Genomic DNA, 18,804 nt, shown 5'->3' with positions numbered 1-18,804 from the left:
TTTTTCTACGCTCCAGGGAATAAAGTCCTAACCTATTCAACCTTTCTCTGTAACTCAGTTTCTCAAGTCCTAGCAACATCCTTGTAAACCTGCTCTGCACTCTTTCAACCTTAATAATATCCTTCCTGTAATTCGGTGACCAAAACTCCACACAATACAAATTCGGCCTCACCAATGCCTTATACAAACTTACCATAACATTCCAACTCTTATACTCAATACTTTGATTTATAAAGGCCAATGTACCAAAAGCTTTCTTTACTACTCTATGTCACTTACCCTATGACCGGGTTAAAGAACCAGCAGAAATGGAAAACACTTTGGAGTCTGGTATTACTATAAACGAATAGTGTTTATTAGTAACTAAGCAATACAGTAATATAAATGCAAATATAATGAACAGGTTAGCAATTTTACACACACACACACACACACACACACACACACACACACACACACACACACACACACACACACACACACACACACACACACACACACACACACACACACACACACACACACACAAAAATAGGAACAAAACTAAGCTCTTTCAAACCTAGGGTAAATGGGTACAGTCTTACGATGTGATGAAGAGAGTTCAGTTCAGTTCGAGGTAGTTAGTTGAGTAACATTGGAGAGAGAGAGAGAGAGATGAGAGGTATGCCATCGATCTTCCCGTTGTCTTTTCAAGTCCTGTTGTGGTCATCGACTATGACCATGATGCGTACGACTTTTCTTCAGTGGTGGAATTATCACCAAGGCAAGGATGGACGCACAAATAATTCCCCACCAGTCGCGTCTTTTCACACTGTGAGCCACTGATCGATTTCCCCGAATCGATCCTCCAAACCCTCACCTTCTGGTGGGAGCAACAAGGCTCGTCCAGTGTCCGCACTATATGTCTTGTGGTGCATCTGTCTGTGGAACAGCAGACCTGGCTTTTAACTCTCCATGTTGGACACCAGCTGTCCATCAACCTGCTCCACCCTCCACTTCCTGCAGGAACTCTACAAGCAGGTAAGTGACCTCGGGGAAAAGGTAAACAAGCTGGCAGAGAAACCATAACATCAATCTTCCAAGCAGTTTCTGTCTCTCTCTCTCATTGTGCTGGACGACTCCCTCTCTCTCTCTTAATCACAGCACAGTTCATAGGGTCTATTCTGGACCCCGTTTCAAACTAGGTTTTCTCCTGACACCTATCTACTTGTGACGCCACTTTTAGGGAATTTTGCATCTCAGATCGTCAGTGATACTCCTCAGTGCCCTACCATTTACCTTGTATGTTCTACTTTCCTTCCAAAGTGCAATACCTCACACTTGTCTGTATTAAACTCCATCTGCCATTTTTCCAGCTGGTCCAAATCCCTCTGCAAGCTTTGGAAAGTAGACACTCTAGTACTGAATTTTCAGAACTACCAGCTTTTGAAAACAACAATAAATTCCCGTCTTCACTAGATCCCATGGCCAATGCTGAAAAAGAACACAGGAATTTTCTAGGTGTCCAGACTAACATTTAGCTCTGAAGCAGCAGCATTAAAACTAATTATCTTGTCATTATTGCAGCATATCAGTGAGGTTTGTCTGGGTAAAGGGTTCCCTCAGCTACGTCATCACTCTAAATTCACAGATAATCACCCATCAAGAACAAAAGCTATAAAAAGATTCTGTTCTTTTTTCTTGCCCAACAATCCTACAGTAGTGCACATTCAGAATTCTCCCTAACTTTGAAGCCATGTAAGATGTCAGTCTTGCTTCCCTAGTTTAAGAAATCTGCAAGCTTACCTTTGATAGGGCCTGCCATACGATGACTAAAGACAGTGCCTTCAGAAAGTGACAAAAAATTAAAATTAAGCAAAGGTAGAAAGCACAATTTTCATCTCTGACTAGTTAGCTATCCTCATTTGGACAGAAGTGGTCAGAGAATATGTGCAATTTTTGTTGGTAATGGTATGAGACCATTGGTATCAGTATGAGACAATCTTGTCCTGCAAGTGATCAAAAATAGCAGATCAATGATGGGCCTGACATTACACAACATTCAAGATAAATTTACTACTATTTTCCCTTAGTCACACTAATTATTTTTATTATCCAATTCCTAAAGTTGAAGTTGATGGCAGATATAGTTAAAGCGTATAAAATGATGTGAACCTAGATAAAGGAAATAGAAATGGCTATTTCCCCTAGCTGAAGGGTGAAAGGCCAGGGAACACTGAATTAGAATAACTGATGAAAGAACAAAGAATAATAAACAATTTTCACTCAGATAATGGGAGATCTGTGGAAATTATTGTCATAAACACAGCATACATTTGAACACCGAGGTGTGCAGTTGGATAGCTGTCATTTGCAATTCTACAGATCTAATACTTGAAGGTGGCATTAGTTAGAGAGCTTATTTCCAATCAGCCCTAACACAGTAGGCCAAATGGTTTCCAACTGCATTTTAATTTTTCTGTGATTATATTATGTAAAATATATCATTCATACTGATAGAAGCAAATGAAGTCTAGTATCAGAAAATTAAATTCAAATCTACATAATGCAAAACAGAACACTGATAAAATTAATTGTAGTACTCAAATCAACCCTTCCCAAACTAAATGAAAATTAACAACTACAGGACATTCTTGGATAACAAACAGGTTCTGTAGTTACATAATCCATTAGTGAATTTTGTCCATAAGAAAATACACACAAATCACCCAAAAGGGTAATCATACCAGCACAGAACTGTTAGGAATGGCATCAAAAGTACACAAGTCTGATTTAAAAAAAATAATTACTAGAAGTGGAAAGAGAGAGGAAAGTAACTCTGCTGTTTGTAGGAACATATGTATGTTGGACCTTTGAATTTAATATACAGGTATCCATTAGTTTGGCTGCATTAGATAAGTTTTTAACCACTGTCACTGAAACTAAAAGCATATCTGATCACAAGGCATTTATCGTGACCCATATATGTTTCTAATGCCAGGTTTGTTTCTCCTCCCCACGTGAATTTCATCCACAATGCTTGATCTGTGTGCCCAAAACATAATATAAACATGGGATGTAAACTTGACCAAGTATTAAATTTTACAACTGAGATTGGTGCTGACACTTTCAAACTGTTCTCAGCGCAGGATATAAAAAAAACAAAGGACCACCTTTATTCAAGAGATACTCTTCACATTTAAATCCAAAATCTCTCAGAAAGGTGAATAAAGCTCATGGAGAAACACAGCAAGTCAGACAACATTCCAATTTTATCCAGTTTAATCCTCAATAACATTGAACTAATATCCTCATCATTAACGTTACTTCACAATCCCTGCATTATCTGCTATTCTGTTTTATTTTCCTGACACTCTCTCTGCACAAAATCATCAGGCTTTTGAAATTTAACTTGGAATAATAACCTTTTGATTGGATCCACCTATGTTCTATGATTTTTCAACTTTGGTGGTATTCTGCATTCAGTATGATGATCCTTTCTTAGTTCCTCAAATTAAAAATATTTGGTTAAAATCCTATGTTCTAAGTCTATAAGTCACACATATAATGTTATTTCATTCACAATTATTTGCCTGCAGCATTGACAGATTGCATTTGATAAAAACAGATTATCCCATTGATAGTACATAACAATTTACAATATTGATACCAATATTTTCAACTGTCCTCAATAGCTTTTCACATGAAATTACAGGTTCTCTTCAAATTTTCCTTACTCCATAATTCTGCATTCAATGTATTCTACCAAATAAATTATTGCACGACAAGAAAGAAATAACCTTATAAAGACCACCTATATGTTAATAACTTTGTTCCAAACTAAAACGATGACACTTCCAAGCTTTATCTACAATTTAAACAACACAAATTTCAGTTATTGTAAAAAAAATCTATTGATAAGAGTATATTTATTTGTATTTCACAATGAAAAAAATTCAATGCATTCATAAACTGCCAAGCTGTTTATTACAATAAATTCTAAAACAGGGCTATAAAAACCTCTATATCTGTTTCATGGACAAATTTTGGAAAGATTTAAATTCTACTTAGAGGCTTAAAGTACCAAAAGACCAGTTACTCCATTCAGTCTATGCCATAAACTGACCAAAAATAGCCAAAACTAATCACATGGGTTTGATTTCTCCCATATACCTCATTCTACTTCATTTTTATCCAATTTTTCTTTAAAAATGTAACAGTCCTTGTCCCAATCTCTCCCCGCCGGAAGAAAATTTTTTTTACAAACTCTCCTCATTATTATCATGGACTTTAACCAGCTCAACACTGATTTCAAGCTAAGCCTCTTCCCTACACTCTTAATTTTTAAACTCCCTTAACCATTTTTGTTCCAGTGAAAATGCTCCGACTAGCACTAACTTTGCTATCCCTAACATGACTTTTGTAGCAATGGATTAAATAGTTGATATTATTTTAATGTTAATCCACAAGCAGATCTTTAAAATAGCAGACTCTACTCTGACTGTGGCGTTACAAATGCTTTCTGAAGATCTGTCTTTTTATGTCTCTATTTATTAAACTGTCTTTTACCTAAATGGTTGCATCTACCTGTCATGTCAAGTACCAGAATAACAACATTTTCATCTGAGATCAGCATGTCCATCCATACTTGGGCATGCAGTTCCCATGTTTGTACAGATTTCCCTCATAAACTACATTACAAATTATTAGCGGTTTGTTGGCGATAACACCTGACATTCTGTCTTGTTGATACCTTTTTAGACATCTCACAGCTAACAATTATGTTAAGTGACCTATTCCTGTGCCACCAGTGAATTCCAAGACTGTATTCCCTACACCCAACTACAAATTGTTAATTTCAAAATCAAAAACAGAGCAAATATTGGACCATTAGTAAAAAAAATGTAAAGACCTTCTCCAAATACAGCTACATCCATTTACCTCAGCAATCAGTTTTCACATCATTGTCCTATTTTGAACTATTTACCTAAATTATTGCAATAAACCAGTTGTAAATCTATTGTATGAAAAGGGCCCTCTCAATGAAGGGCTTCAGCCTAAAACATCGACTCTTTATACATTTCCATAGATGCTGCCCAACCTGCAGAGTTCCTTCAACATTTTGTGGGTGTTACTCTGTGTGACAACCACATCTGTTCCCTCTTGCCCCCTTATCCAATCCCACTTCACGCCACCTCCTCATTATCCACCCTCTCACCCACTCTCCATCCAATCCCTCTCCTCCACCTACCACTCCCTCATTCCCCTCACCCCCACCTCGCCCTAACCACTGGTCTCTCTCCACCACTAACTCCTCCTCACCACACGCCTAGCCCTTCCGCCTCACCTGCCTATCCCTCCACCCCCAGTCTCCCTCGTCCTCCGCCCTGACTCCATCTTCCTCCTCCCCACCCCCTCTCATTCTTCTTACCCTGCCAACCTCTTATTCCTCCGCCCAAGCTCCGTCCTCCTCCTCCCTGCCTCCCTCCACCTCCTCATCACACGCCACGTTCTCATCACCCGCCTCCCACTTCCACTGCCCCATCCCCATCTCCCCATCCCCGCCTCCTCATCCCCCACCTCCTCCCTCCTCCCCCTGCCTTTCATCTTCATCCCAGCATCCTCCTCTTCATATCCCGTCTCCCTCCTCCTCCTTCCCCACATCTTCTTCATCCCTGCCTCCCTCTTCCTCATCCCCACCTCACTCCTTCCCTCTTCATCAACGTTCCCTCCACCTTTCTCCCCTGCCTATCTCCTCATCCCATGCATGCCCTTCATCCCCGCCTCCCTCCTCCTCATCCCTTGCCTCTCTCCACTTTTCTTCCTCCTCACCCCGTCCCCTCCTCCTCATCAACCGCCTACCTACTCCTCCACCTCCCCGAACTCCCTCCTCCTCCATCCTGCTTCCTACCTTCTCCTCCTCCTCCCATGTCTCCTTCCTCCCCCACCCCATCCTCCTTTCACCTCCCTCCTCTTCATCCTCCGCCTCCCTCCCCTGCATCCCCAACTCCCTCGCCTCCCTCCCTCATCCCTGCCTCCCTCTTCCTCCTCATCCCCACCCCTCCTCCTCTTCCTTATACCCACCTCCCTACTCCTCATCATCCCCTGCCTCCTCATCATCTCCATGCCTCCCTCCTCCACCTCATCCCCGCCTCCATCCTCCCTCCTCATCCCTGCCTCCCTCATCACATCCACCTCCCTCATCCTTCTCCTCATCCCCAGCCCCCTCCTCCTCCCACCTCCCTCATCTCCTCATCTCCGCCTCCATGTCCTCCTCCCCACCTCCCTCCTCATCATCCCTGCCTCCTTCCTCCCTCCCTCCTCATCCCCAACTCTCTCCTTCTCCTCATCCCCACCCCTCCTCCTCTTCCTTATACCCACCTCCCTACTCCTATTCATCCCCTGCCTTCCTCCTCATCATCTCCACCTCCCTCCTCATCCCCATGCCTCCCTCCTCCACCTCATCCCCGCCTCCATCCTCCCTCCTCATCCCCGCCTCCCTCCTCATTACATCCACCTCCCTCATCCTCCTCATCTCCGCCTCCATGTCCTCCTCCCCACCTCCCTCCTCATCATCCCTGCCTCCTTCCTCCCTCCCTCCTCATCCCCAACTCTCTCCTCCTCCTCATCCCCAGCCTCCCTCCTCCTCTTCCTCCTCATCCTCCACCTCTCTTCTTCGCCACCACCCTCCTGCTCATCAACCCACGCCTTCTGCCTCCTTCATTCTCTGCCTCATCTCCTCCCCCATCATCCATTTCATTATCCCCACCTCCCTCATCCCTCCTCATCATCCTGCTTCCCTCATTCCTCATCATCCCCACCTCCCTATCCTCCTCCACCTCCTTCTCATCCTCGCCTCCCTCTTCCTCCACCTTCTCATCCCCGCCTCCCTCCTCCTCCACCTTCTCATCCCTGCCTCCCTCCTCCTCCACCTCCTTCTCATCCCCGCCTCCCTCCTTCTCATCCCTGCCTCCCTCCTCCTCCACCTCCTTCTCATCTCTGCCTCCCTCCTCCTCCTTCTCATCCCTGCCTCCCTCCTCCTCCACCTCCTTCTCATCCCCGCCTCCCTCCTCCTCCACCTCCTTCTCATCCCCGCCTCCCTCCTCCACCTCCTTCTCATCCCCGCCTCCCTCCTCCTCCTCCTCATCCCCATCTCCCTCCTCCTCATCCCTGCCTCCCTCCTCCTCCTTCTCATCCCCACCTCCCTCCTCCTCCTCATCCCCCGCCTTACTCTGCTCTATCCCTTACCCCTCCTCCTGTGAGCTTTCAAAAGCACATGGGATTAATTTTCAGTTGGACAGAGTGATGGAAAAGACATTTGGTATGTTTCCCTTTATAAGCTGGAACCGTGAGTACTAATTTGGAATGTCATGCTGCAATGTACAAAACAATAGCTAGACCACTCTTAAGAGTATTGGGTGCCACAGTACAGCAAGAGTGTGGTAGGAATAGACACGGTGAATCTCTTCTGCACAAAGAAAGGAGAGCTGTAGCTATAAGGAAAGAGCAGATATGCTGAGTTTGTCTCAATGGAAGATACAAAGCTATGGGCAGACCTTACAGAATTTACAAAACTATATTATGAAATTTATGGCATAGATAATTATGAAAATTATAGGATAGCTAACCAGAATATTCTCCCCACAGCAGCAGAATCTGGAAATACGGGCAAAGATTTAAGGTGAGATGGGATCAGTTGAAAGGAAATCTGGGTGCAAGTTCTTCACACAGGATGATACTTATCTGGAACAAGGTGGCAGAGGAAGTGGTGGTAGCAGATACAATTACAATTCTGGTAAGGTGTTTGGAAAAGAAAGTAGAGGGATATGAGCATAATTCAAGCAAATGGGATTAGAGTAGATATACGCCACAATACGTATGGATGAAGTAAGCTATAAGGGTCCAGTTCTGTGCTGTGCATTGCTATAAGCGCCTGACTTCTTAGCAATCAACCTTTACTTAATAAAAAAACTATATTAAATTTCAGCCGTAAGGTATGGGAGTGGAATTAGCCTTTCAGCACATCAAGTTTGCTCCACCATTCCATCTTGGCTGATATGTTATCCATCTCAACCCCATTCTCCTGCTTTCTCCTTATTTTGATGCCCTTAATAATCAAAGAATCTATCATCCTCCGCTTTAAGTATACCCGACAACCTGGCCTCCACAGCAGACTGTGGCAATGAATTCCACAGATTCTCCACCCTCTGACTAAAGAAATTCCTCCTCATCTCTATTCTAGAGGGATGTCCTATTCTGAGGCAGTGATCTCTGCTCCTAGACTCCAACACTATAAAACATCCTCCCCACATCCATTCTATCTAGGCCTTTCGAGATCCCCCTTCACTCTTCTAAATCCAGTAAGTACTCCCCTTGAGCCTTCAAATGCTCCTCATGCATTAACCCTTTCATTCCCAGGATCATTCTTGTGAACCTCCGGGACCCTCTTCAATCCCAGCACATCCTTGTTTAGCCAATCTCTCTGTGAATCGTTTCTCCCAAAAACCTCCTTGAATTTTTAGCTGTAAGTATGATGGGAAACTTAACCACATTTCTTTCTTTAAGTATTAAATTGAGAATGCTTTAAAGTAAGCAATAGCTGAATTTCATTAAACAGAATGACTCCTTCACTGTCTCAACTATGGAACCTTAATGAGTTCAACTGTCAAAAGAACTCAGACACCATAATTACACCCAGAACAAAATCATAAAAGAGTATGTAAAACTAAACAATAAGTCAAAAACATATCGTGTACAAATAAAATTTATTTAAGCTACAAAACACAGGATCATTCAAAATTATAAATTCATGGTGTTTTTCTTTTTTCTTAGCAGCTCCATTTAGCCAAAAGATAAACTATCAGAAAATATGGTGATAATACACATCACAGTGAAACTGACTCAGAACTTTCAGTTCTTAAACTGATTCGTGAACATGAACATTGACAGTACAATAAAAATATTTTGAAATACAAAGGGCAAAAAAAAATTCACATGGTCAAATTGTGTAATTTTATATAGTTTAGTGCACAAATAAAGTAATTCATTGGTGATGGAGAATTATACTAACTTTTACGAAAGAGTAAAAGTGACTGCAATGTTAATGCCAAAGAGTTGTGAGACTGATCACCAACTGATGATAACCTCCAGATGCATAAGATGCATAATGCATTGAACTTAATGTTTTAAACATCAGTGCCATAAAATATCTAAACTTCATTTATTATATATCACAACTATGAAAGGACACAATACTTAGACAATCACCAACATCTTCATTATTTTTTAAGATTATAGCAAAAATGAAAATTTCAGCATTAAAGTTAAAATCCACTTTATTGTGTACTAAACACAAATATGCCTGTTGTACTTCAGTATTTTGTACTTCAGAATGCTTTTCTTTGGCAAATGCAATTTTCTAGCGGATCCTGGACTTGGGTGGCCAGGAGTCAATGCTCCCCTTAATCTATTGATTCAATACATACCAGCAGGACCATGAGCAAGATGAATAAATCCCTGCTGGGATGCTTGTTACGTTAACAATTAAATGGAATTCATCCAATATTTAGATCTCTTAAAGCTTTTCACACATTCATTGCAGTGAAATGTGGTGTACAAAACTTCAGAATAACAAAATTCCCAAATGTAAACAAACCTGTGATGAACCAGGTTTACGTCATTAAAAATGCATCTGTATTAATATAAGTTTCCAAAACATAAGTTGCAGTCAGGATTAATTGGGACTCACAAGCTGCTGAAAATCAAACTTGACTTTGAATTATAAAAGACAATGTGTTGTGTACATTAGGGTTAGTATTTCCATGACCTATGAGTAATACTTACACACAACCAATGTAAACATTGTGCAATCAGTATCAGAAGTATGTCATTCATTCATTCATTTCAATACCTGTCAAAGACTGGCGGCAGGTAATAGAGGACGATATATAGCATGTTGTATTTACTGGATAACGTTGCGATGGTGCTTTCAGCATCACTGCCACTCTTACCTTCTTTATTAAGCCTCATCACCTCTCTGTTCTTTCCACCCTCTTTTCCAGTGTCTTCTGAGTCTGTATCTGCACATGAGTAAATGCAAACAAAAAGAAAAGAGAAATAAAAAGAAGAAATAAAGGAAACATGGCAGTGATATTCAATCAGTGACACCTCGTTAGGCAGAGAAGCGATTATTATTGCCGGTGTTTATCATCTACCTGGGCCACATGAGGGGAATGACCACTCTTTCATCCTTTCGCGCACACAGACAGACAGAGATATACACAGAGCCACTGTGGTCGGCTCTCACAATGAGAGGGCGGGAGGAAAGTCTGGCAGAGAGCCCAGGCACTGTCCGGCTGGCAGAGCAGGGCAGGGTAGGGCAGGGCCAAGCTCAGTTCCCCCGGCAGCCAGGTGCCTGTGCCCCAGTCTCAGCCTCACTGACCATCACACACAGGGGAAGCATGGAGGACATCGGGCCCCACAGCACGAGCAGGCGCGTTCCCCCACCACAACCGCCTCGCGGGAGAAAGAAGAAAGCCGCTTACTGTCCGGGCATTGCACTTTAGCAGCATCAATCCAGCAAGACCAGGGCTTGCCCAAAAATGCCTCAGGACTGGGCACTTTGCGTTCCAATGTCGCCATTGCTATTCCTTCTTGTTGCTGTGCTGCCTTCGCCAAGCAGTGACGTCACCTTCGGCTCTTTCCGCCATCTTCAACCGATTGAGAAGGAGGGAGGGGGAGAGGGAACTGGGGGGAGGGAGGAAGAGGGGGAAGGAGGAGGAGGAGGGGAAGAGGAAGGAGGAGGAGGGGAGAGGAAGGGGAAGGAGAAGAGGGAAGGAGGATGGGGATAAGGAGGAGGAGGAAGAGGGGAAGCAGGAGGGAGGATGAGGAAGAGGGGAAAGCAAGGGAGGAAGGGGGAGGAGGGGGGAGGAGGGGGCAGGGAGGAAGAGGGAGATGGAGATGGAGGAAAGGGTGAGTGGGAGGAGGGGGAGCTGAGAGAATGGGAGGAGGAGTGTGGAGGGGAAGGGTGAGAAGAGATAGGAGGGAGTAGGGTGTAGAAGGACGAGGGGAGGAGGAAGGAGAGCAGGAGTATGGGGAGGGGGTAGGAATGGAAGGAGTAGGAGGGGGAGAGGGGAAGAACAGTAGAGGAGGAGGGGGAAGGATGAGGAGGAGAAGGGGAGTATAGTGAGAAAATTGTAGCTGCAGGGTGAATATCAGTGCATTAGGGATGCACAATAAAGAAGGGTAGCAAACACAGTACTCAAAGTGTTATATCTCAATGCATGGAGCATAAGAAATAAGGTGGATGATCTTGTTGCACTTTTACAGATTGTCAGGTATGATGTTGTGGCCATCACTGAATCGTGGCTGAAGGATGGTTGTAGTTGGGAGCTGAATGTCCAAGATTACACATTGTACCAGAGGGATAGGAAGGTAGGTGGAGGGGGGAGTGGCTCTGCTGGTAAAGAATGGCATCAAATCAGTAGGAAGATGTGACATGAGATCAGAAGCTGTTGAATCCTTGTGGGTTGAGTTAAGAAACTGCAAGGGTAAAATGAGCCTGATAGCAGTTATCTCCAGGCCTTCCAACAGTAGCTGGGATGTGGACCACAGATTATAATGGGAAGTAGAAAACAGAAATGTTATACTAGTTGTGGGAGATTTCAACATGCTGGTAGATTGGGAAAATCAGGTTGGTAATTGATCCCAGGAGAATAATTCTATTGAACGCCTATGAGATGGCTTTTTAGAGCAGTTTGTCATTGAGCCGACCAAGGGATCAACTATGCTGGATTGGGTGTTATGTAATGAACCGGAGGTAATTAGGGAGCTTAAGGTAAAGGAACCCTTTGGAGGCAGTGATCACAATATGATTGTTCAACTTGAAATTTGATAGTGAGAAACTAAAGTCTGATGTAGCAGTATTTCAGCGGAGTAAAGGGAATTACAGTGGTATAGAAGAGCTGACCAAAGTAAATTGGAAGGAGATGCTGGCAGGGATAACAACAGAGCAGCAATGGCATGAGTTTTTGGGAAAAATTAGGAAGATGCAGGATAGATGTATTCCAAAAATGAGGAAGATGCCAACGTTGTACAACCGTGGCTGCCAAGGGAAGTCAAAGCTAATGTAAAAGCAAAAGGGCATACAACAAAGCAAAAATTAGTGGGAAGATAGAGGATTAGGAAGCTTTTAAAAACCTACAGAGAGCAACTAAAAGAATCATTCGGAGGAAAGAGATGAAAGCTATCAAAAATATCAAAGTAGATGGGAAAAGCTTTTTCAAGTATACAAAAAAAGAGAGATGAGGAGCTGAGAGTGGAAATAGGACCACTGGAAAATGAAGCCAGAGATATAATAACAGGGGACAAGGAAATGGCAGATGAATTAAATGAGCATTTTGCATTAGTCTTCACTGTGGATATTAGCAGTGTGCTAGATGTTGAAGGGTGTGAGAGGAGAGAAGTGAGTGGAGTTACAATTACAAGGGAAAAGGTGCACAAAAAGCTGAAAGACCTAAGGGCACTTGGACCAGATGAACTGCACCCTAAGGCTCTGAAAGAGGTAGTGGTAGAGATTGTGGAGGCATTAGTAATGGTCTTTCAAAAAATCATTGGACTCTGGCATGGTGCCAGAGGACTGGAAAATTGCAAATATCACTTCACACTTTAAGAAAGGAGGAAGGCAGCAAAAAGGAAATTATAGACCAGTTAGCTTGACCTCAGTGGTTGGGAAGATGTCAGAGTCAATTGTTAAGGATGAGGTGATGGAGTACTTGGTGACACAGGGCAAGATAGAACAAAGTCAGTATGGTTTCCCTAATGGAAAATCTTGTCCGACAAACCTGTTGGAATTCTTTGAGAAGATTATAAGTGGGATAGATAAAGGGGATGCAGTGCCTGTTGTATATTTGGACTTTCAGAAGGTCTTTGACAAGGTCACAATGAGGCTGCTTACAAAGTTAAGAGCCCATGTATTACAGGAAAGTTACCGGTACAGTTAGAGCATTGGCTAATTGGTAGGAGACAGTGAGTAGGAATAAAAGGATCCTTTTCTGGTTGGCTGCCAGTCACTAATAGTGCTCCACAGCGGTCAGTGTTGGATGATGGCTTTGTTGCCAAGTTTGCAGATGATACAAAGATTGGTGGAGGAGCAGGTAGTGTTGAGGAAACAGATAATCTGCAAAAGGACTTAGACAGATTAAGAAAAATGGGCAAGAAAGTAGCAAATGAAATACAATATTGTAAAATGCATGGTCATGCACTTTGGTGTAAAAATAAATGTGCAAACTACTTTCTAAACGGGGAGAAAATCTAAAAATCTGAGATGCAAAGAGACTTGGGATTCCTTGTGCAGAACACCCTAAAAGATAACTTGCAGGTAGAATCGGTGGTGATGTAGGCAAATGCAATGTTAGCCTTCATTTCAAGAGGTCTAGAATACAACAGCAGGGATGTGATACTGAGGCTTTATAAGACACTAATGAGGCCTCAGCTTGAGTATTGTGAACAGTTTTGGGCTCGTCATCTGAGAAATTGGAGAGGGTTCAGAGGAGGTTCACAAGGACGGTTCTGGGAATGAAAGGTTATATGAACAACATTTGATGGCTCTCGGTCTGTAATTGCTGGAATTTAGAAGTTTGAAAGTGGATGTTATTGAAACCTTTTGCACGTTGAGCGGCCTAGACAAAGTAGATGTGGAAAGAATGTTTCCCATGGTAGGAGAGTCTAGGACAAGAGGGCACAGCCTCAGGATAGAGGGACATCTATTTGAAACAGAGATGCAGAGAAATTTCTTTAGCCAGATGGGTGGTGCATTTGTGGAATTTGTTACCACAGGCAGCAGTGGAGGCCAGGTCGTTGGGTATATTTAAGGCAGAGCTTGATAGTTTCTTGATTGGACACGGCATCAAAGATTATGGGGAGAAGGCTGAGTAGTGGGGCTGAGGAGGGGAGAAAAAGGATTAGCCATGATTGAATGGCGGAGCAGACTCGTTGGGCCAAATGGCCTAATTCTGCTCATGTCTTATGGTCTACTTGTAACTATCAATTTCATCATCCAAATCATTGACATATAACATAAGAAGTGGTCCCAGCACAGACCCATGTAGCACACCAGTAGTCACTGGCAGCCAACCAGGAAAGGCTCCCTTTATTCTCACTCTTTTCCTCTTGCCAATCAGTCTGTGCTCTATCCATGCTAGTATTTTTTCTGTAATTACATGGGTCTTATTAAGCATCCCCATGTGCTACGCCTTGCCAAAGGCCTTACGAAAATCCAAATACACAATATCCACCAATTCTCCTTTGTCTATCCTGGTTGTTATTTCTTTAAAGAATTCCAATAGATTAGTCAGGCAAGATTTTTGCTTAAGGAAATCAGCCTATTTTATCGTGTGCTTCGAAGTACCCCAAAACCACATCCTTAGTAATGGACTCCACCATCTTCTGAACCACTGAGGTCAGACTAACTGGCCTATAGTTCCCTTTCTTCTGACTTTCTCACTTCTTGAAGAGTGGAGTGACCTTTGCAATTCCCAGTCCTCCCAAACCATGCCAGAATCTAGTGCTTCTTGAAAGATAATTAGCAATGCCAACACAATCTCTTCAGCCACCTCAGAACCCTGGGCTGTAGACCATCTGGTCCAGGTGATTCATCTACCTTCAGACTTTACTGTTTCCCAAGTACCTTCTCCCTAGTAATGGTGACTTTCCTTACTTCTGCCCGCTGACACACTTGAACTTCTGCCATACTGTTAATGTCTTCCACAGCAAAGACTGATACAAAATACTTATTCAGTTTATCTGCTATTGCCTTGTTCCCCATTACTACCTTGCCAGTATCATTTTCCAGTGGTCCGATATCTACTCTCAACTCTCTTTTGCTGTTTGTATATCTAAAGAAACTTATGGTATCCTCTTTAATATTATTGGCTAACTTACTTTCGTTTTCTATCTTTACCATCTTTATTACTTTTAGTTGCCTTCTGTTGGTTTTTAAAAGCTTCTCAATCCTCTAACATCCCACAAAGTTTTGCTCTAGTATATGTCCTCTCTTTGACTTTTATGTTGTCTCTGACTTCCCTTGTCAGCTATGGTTGCATTATCCTGCCTTTAGAATACTTCTTCTTTGGGTTGAATCTATCCTGCACCTTCCAAGTTGCTCCTAGTAATTCCAGCCGTTGCTGCTCTGCCATCATCCTTGCTAGTGTCCCCTTCCAATGAACTCTGACCAGCTCCTCTCTTATGCCAGAGTAATTTCTTTTACTCCACTGTAATACTGTTGCATCTGACTTCAGCTTCTTACTCTCAAAGTGCAGGGTGAATTCTATCATATAATCACTGTCTCCTAAGGTTCCTTTACCTTAAGATCACTAGTCAATTCCTGTTCATTGCATAACACAAATCCAGAATAGATGATCCCCTAGTGGGCTCAATCTCAAGCTGCTCTAAAAAGCCATCTTCTATGCTCTCTACAAATTCCCCCTCTTGGGATCCAGCACCAACCTGATTTCCCAATCTACCTGAATATTGAAATCCCCCACAACTAACATACGTTGTCCTTTTGACATGCTTTTTCTATCTTATGTTGTAATCTTTGCTACTGTTCAGAGGCCTGTATATAACTCCCATCAGGTCTTTTAACCCTTGTATTTTCTTAGCTCTACCCACACAATTCTACACCTTTCAATCGTATGTCACCTCTTTCTAAGGATTTGATTTCAGTTTTTACCTACAGAGCCATCTCACTCGCTCTGTCTACTTTCCTGTCCTTTCGATATGTTAAGCTCCCAGCTGTAATTTTCTTTTAGCTCCAACTCAATGATGCCCATAACACCATAGCTGCCAATCTCTAACTGTGCTACAAAAGTTCATCTACCTTATTCTATACACTTGTGTGCATTCAAATAAGACCATAAACCTATATGATATAGGAGCAGAATTAGGCCATCTGGCCCATCGAGTCTGCTCTGTCATTTCATCATGGCTGATCCAATTTTCCTCTCAGCCCCAATCTGCTGCCATCTCCCTGTATCCTTTCATGCCCTGACTAATCAAGAATCTATCAGCTTCTGCCTTAAGTATACATAAAAACTTGGCCTTTACAACTGCCTGTGGCAAAGAATTCCATGTATTCACCACTCTCAGGCTAAAGAAATTCCTCCTCATCTCCGTTCTGAAAGGGCGTCCCTTTATTCTGAGGCTGTGTCCTCTGGTCTTGGACTGTTCACCATATGAAGAATCCTCTCCACATCGACTCTATGAAGGGCTTTCCCCATTCGATAGGCTTCGATGAGGTTTCCCCCTCATTTTTCTGAGTTCTAGTGAATACAAGCCCAGTGCCATATATAACATCTTCAGTCCTATATTCAGGTTGTACCTTCCCCAGAAGAGATCCCCATGATCCCAGAAATCTGAACCCCCTGCACCAGTTCCTCAGCCACACATTTACCTGCCAGATGCTCCTATTCTTGCCCTCACTGGCACTGTGGCACAGGCAGCAATCCAGAGATTACTTTCCTGGCAATTCTGCTTTTCAGCTTTCTACCTAGCTCCCTAAAATGTCTCTTCAGGACATCCTCACCTTTCCTAACCACGTCACTGTACGAAGACGTGTGGATGTTCACCCTCCCCGTTTAGTATTCTGTGGACTCAATCCGAGACATCCTTGGCCCTACTCCTGGGAGGCAACATACCATCCCGGTGTCTCTATCATGTCCACAGGAGCTCGTCTCTGTTCCTCTAACTTTAGGGCAGCATGGTTGCATAATGGTTTAGCACAACACTTTACAGTACCAGCGACCTGGGTTCAATTCCCACTGCTGCCTGTAAGGAGTTTGCACATTCTAACCATGCATAATCAAACAATAGATTGACAATATTACTCAAATATTACTGAAATATTAAATACACATCACTCCTCCCTGCATTGCTTTAAAATCCAACTCAATATAGAATGCATTCCAACTTATTCACAGTATACACTATAAAAACAACTACTATATAGATGTCCACGGCATAGTAAATTTTATGTTGTCCCATTCAGGCCCATGGAGCCAGTGATCATTAATGGAGAATGTGTGGAGCAGGTTAAGACCTACAAGTATCTGGGAGTACAGTTAGACGAGAAGCTAGACTGGACTGCCAACACAGATGCCTTGTGCAGGAAGGCACAGAGGCGACTGTACTTCCTTAGAAGGTTGGCGTCATTCAATGTCTGTAGTGAGATGCTGAAGATGTTCTATAGGTCAGTTGTGGAGAGCGCCCTCTTCTTTGTAGTGGCGTGTTGGGGAGGAAGCATTAAGAAGAGGGACGCTTCACGTCTTAATAAGCTGGTAAGGAAGGCCGGCTCTGTCGTGGGCAAAGTACTGGAGAGTTTAACATCGGTAGCTGAGCGAAGGGCGCTGAGTAGGCTACGGTCAATTATGGAAAACTCTGAACATCCTCTACATAGCACCATCCAGAGACAGAGAAGCAGTTTCAGCGACAGGTTACTATCGATGCAATGCTCCTCAGACAGGATGAAGAGGTCAATACTCCCCAATGCCATTAGGCTTTACAATTCAACCGCCAGGACTTAAGAACTTTTTAAAAGCTATTATTAATGCTTTTTGAGATAGTGATTTAGATGCATATCATATTTTTTACTGAGTTAAGTATTGTATGTAATTAGTTTTGCTACAACAAGTGTATGGGACATTGGAAAAAAGTTGAATTTCCCCATGGGGATGAATAAAGTATCTTATCTATCTATCTATCTATCTATCTATCTATCTATCTATCTATCTATCTATCTATCTATCTATCTATCTAAAGACTTAATTACTGTGGAGGCTTTCTTGGTAGGTGAGACTTGTGGCTGGGAAACAATGTCAGGTCAGCGGCCATCTCTGTGGTGGTTGTCGGTGTGGAATCTGGGACTGCAGGATGTGGTTCTGACAGCTCTGACCACCCTTCTTCCCCAATAATTGCCTCTGCTCTCCTCAGCTGATCGATGTGACTTCTCCAGATGATATCAGATGCAATCTCCACTATGTAGAAGAGTGGTCCAGTTCCGTCCTTAATCTTTCCAAGTAACCACTTTTGATCATCTCTGTAGTCTCTTGCTAGGACTGCTTGTCCAGGAGTGAAACATTGAACCTCCTTGCTTGAGGAGCCTTTATTTGTCTCAGCTGTTTGTCCTGCATACTCCTTATTTGATTGATTTTGAATGCAAAGGATGACCCAAGAACAGCATAGTTGGTGAGTAGTTGGTTGTTGGTTGTAGAGTGTGCTGCATTACAACATGCAAGGAGGAAATTGGCGAGTTTCTGGTTCAGTGTTAGTGCAGTGTGTTTTGCTGACAATCCTTGCAGTGCATTCCTTAGACTCTGAACAAACGTTTCCACCAAGCCATTTGTAGCTGGGTGGTATGGTGCAGATGTAAAATGTCTTAATTCCATTCATTTTCAGGAATGACTAACTGTTCAGCTACAAACTGTGGTCCATTGTCACCGACTAAGTGATCTGGAACTCCAGTCCTTGAGAAGAGGCTTTTCAGCTCACCAACAGTGTGTGAGTCTGTACTGGAGGCTATTGGGTACTCCTCTGACAACTAATTAGCTGTATCCACTACTGCTAAGAAATTAGTGCGTATGAATGGTCTGGTAAAATCTACATGAATCCTCTGCCAGGGCAATGCAGGCCATTCCCAGGAATGGAGAGGAGATGCTCATGGCATCTTCTGGACGTGTTGCCATCCCAAACAGTGCATGACAAGCTGCTCGATCTGTTGGTTTATTCCAGGGCGCCAAAGCTTTGAGCCAATGCTTTCATGAGGGATTACGT

At 43.0% G+C, this 18,804-nt stretch overlaps 1 protein-coding gene across 5 annotated transcripts in view; it reads right to left on the bottom strand.

The window, feature by feature from the left end:
- LOC140734712 (ataxin-7-like protein 1) overlaps positions 1–10,674 on the bottom strand; it is a 260,198-nt gene extending 249,524 nt beyond the window's left edge. For 4 of the 5 annotated variants that reach the window (XM_073059059.1, XM_073059060.1, XM_073059061.1 and 1 more), the window contains exons 1-2: positions 10,524–10,674; positions 9,990–10,058 (exon numbers count right to left, since the gene is read on the bottom strand). In XM_073059059.1, coding sequence (XP_072915160.1) covers positions 9,990–10,058; positions 10,524–10,620 — 166 coding nt within the window. In that variant the 5' untranslated portion in view covers positions 10,621–10,674. The remainder of the gene's footprint in view (positions 1–9,989; positions 10,059–10,523) is intronic. The other variant, XM_073059062.1, reaches the window with a different exon arrangement.
- Between the last annotated feature and the right edge of the window lie 8,130 nt (positions 10,675–18,804).

Source organism: Hemitrygon akajei, chromosome 10 (assembly GCF_048418815.1).
Source record: "Hemitrygon akajei chromosome 10, sHemAka1.3, whole genome shotgun sequence".
Lineage (NCBI taxonomy): Eukaryota > Metazoa > Chordata > Chondrichthyes > Myliobatiformes > Dasyatidae > Hemitrygon > Hemitrygon akajei.
The sequence above is the reverse complement of the archived record's forward strand: the minus strand, read 5'-3'. Positions and strand labels throughout refer to the sequence as shown.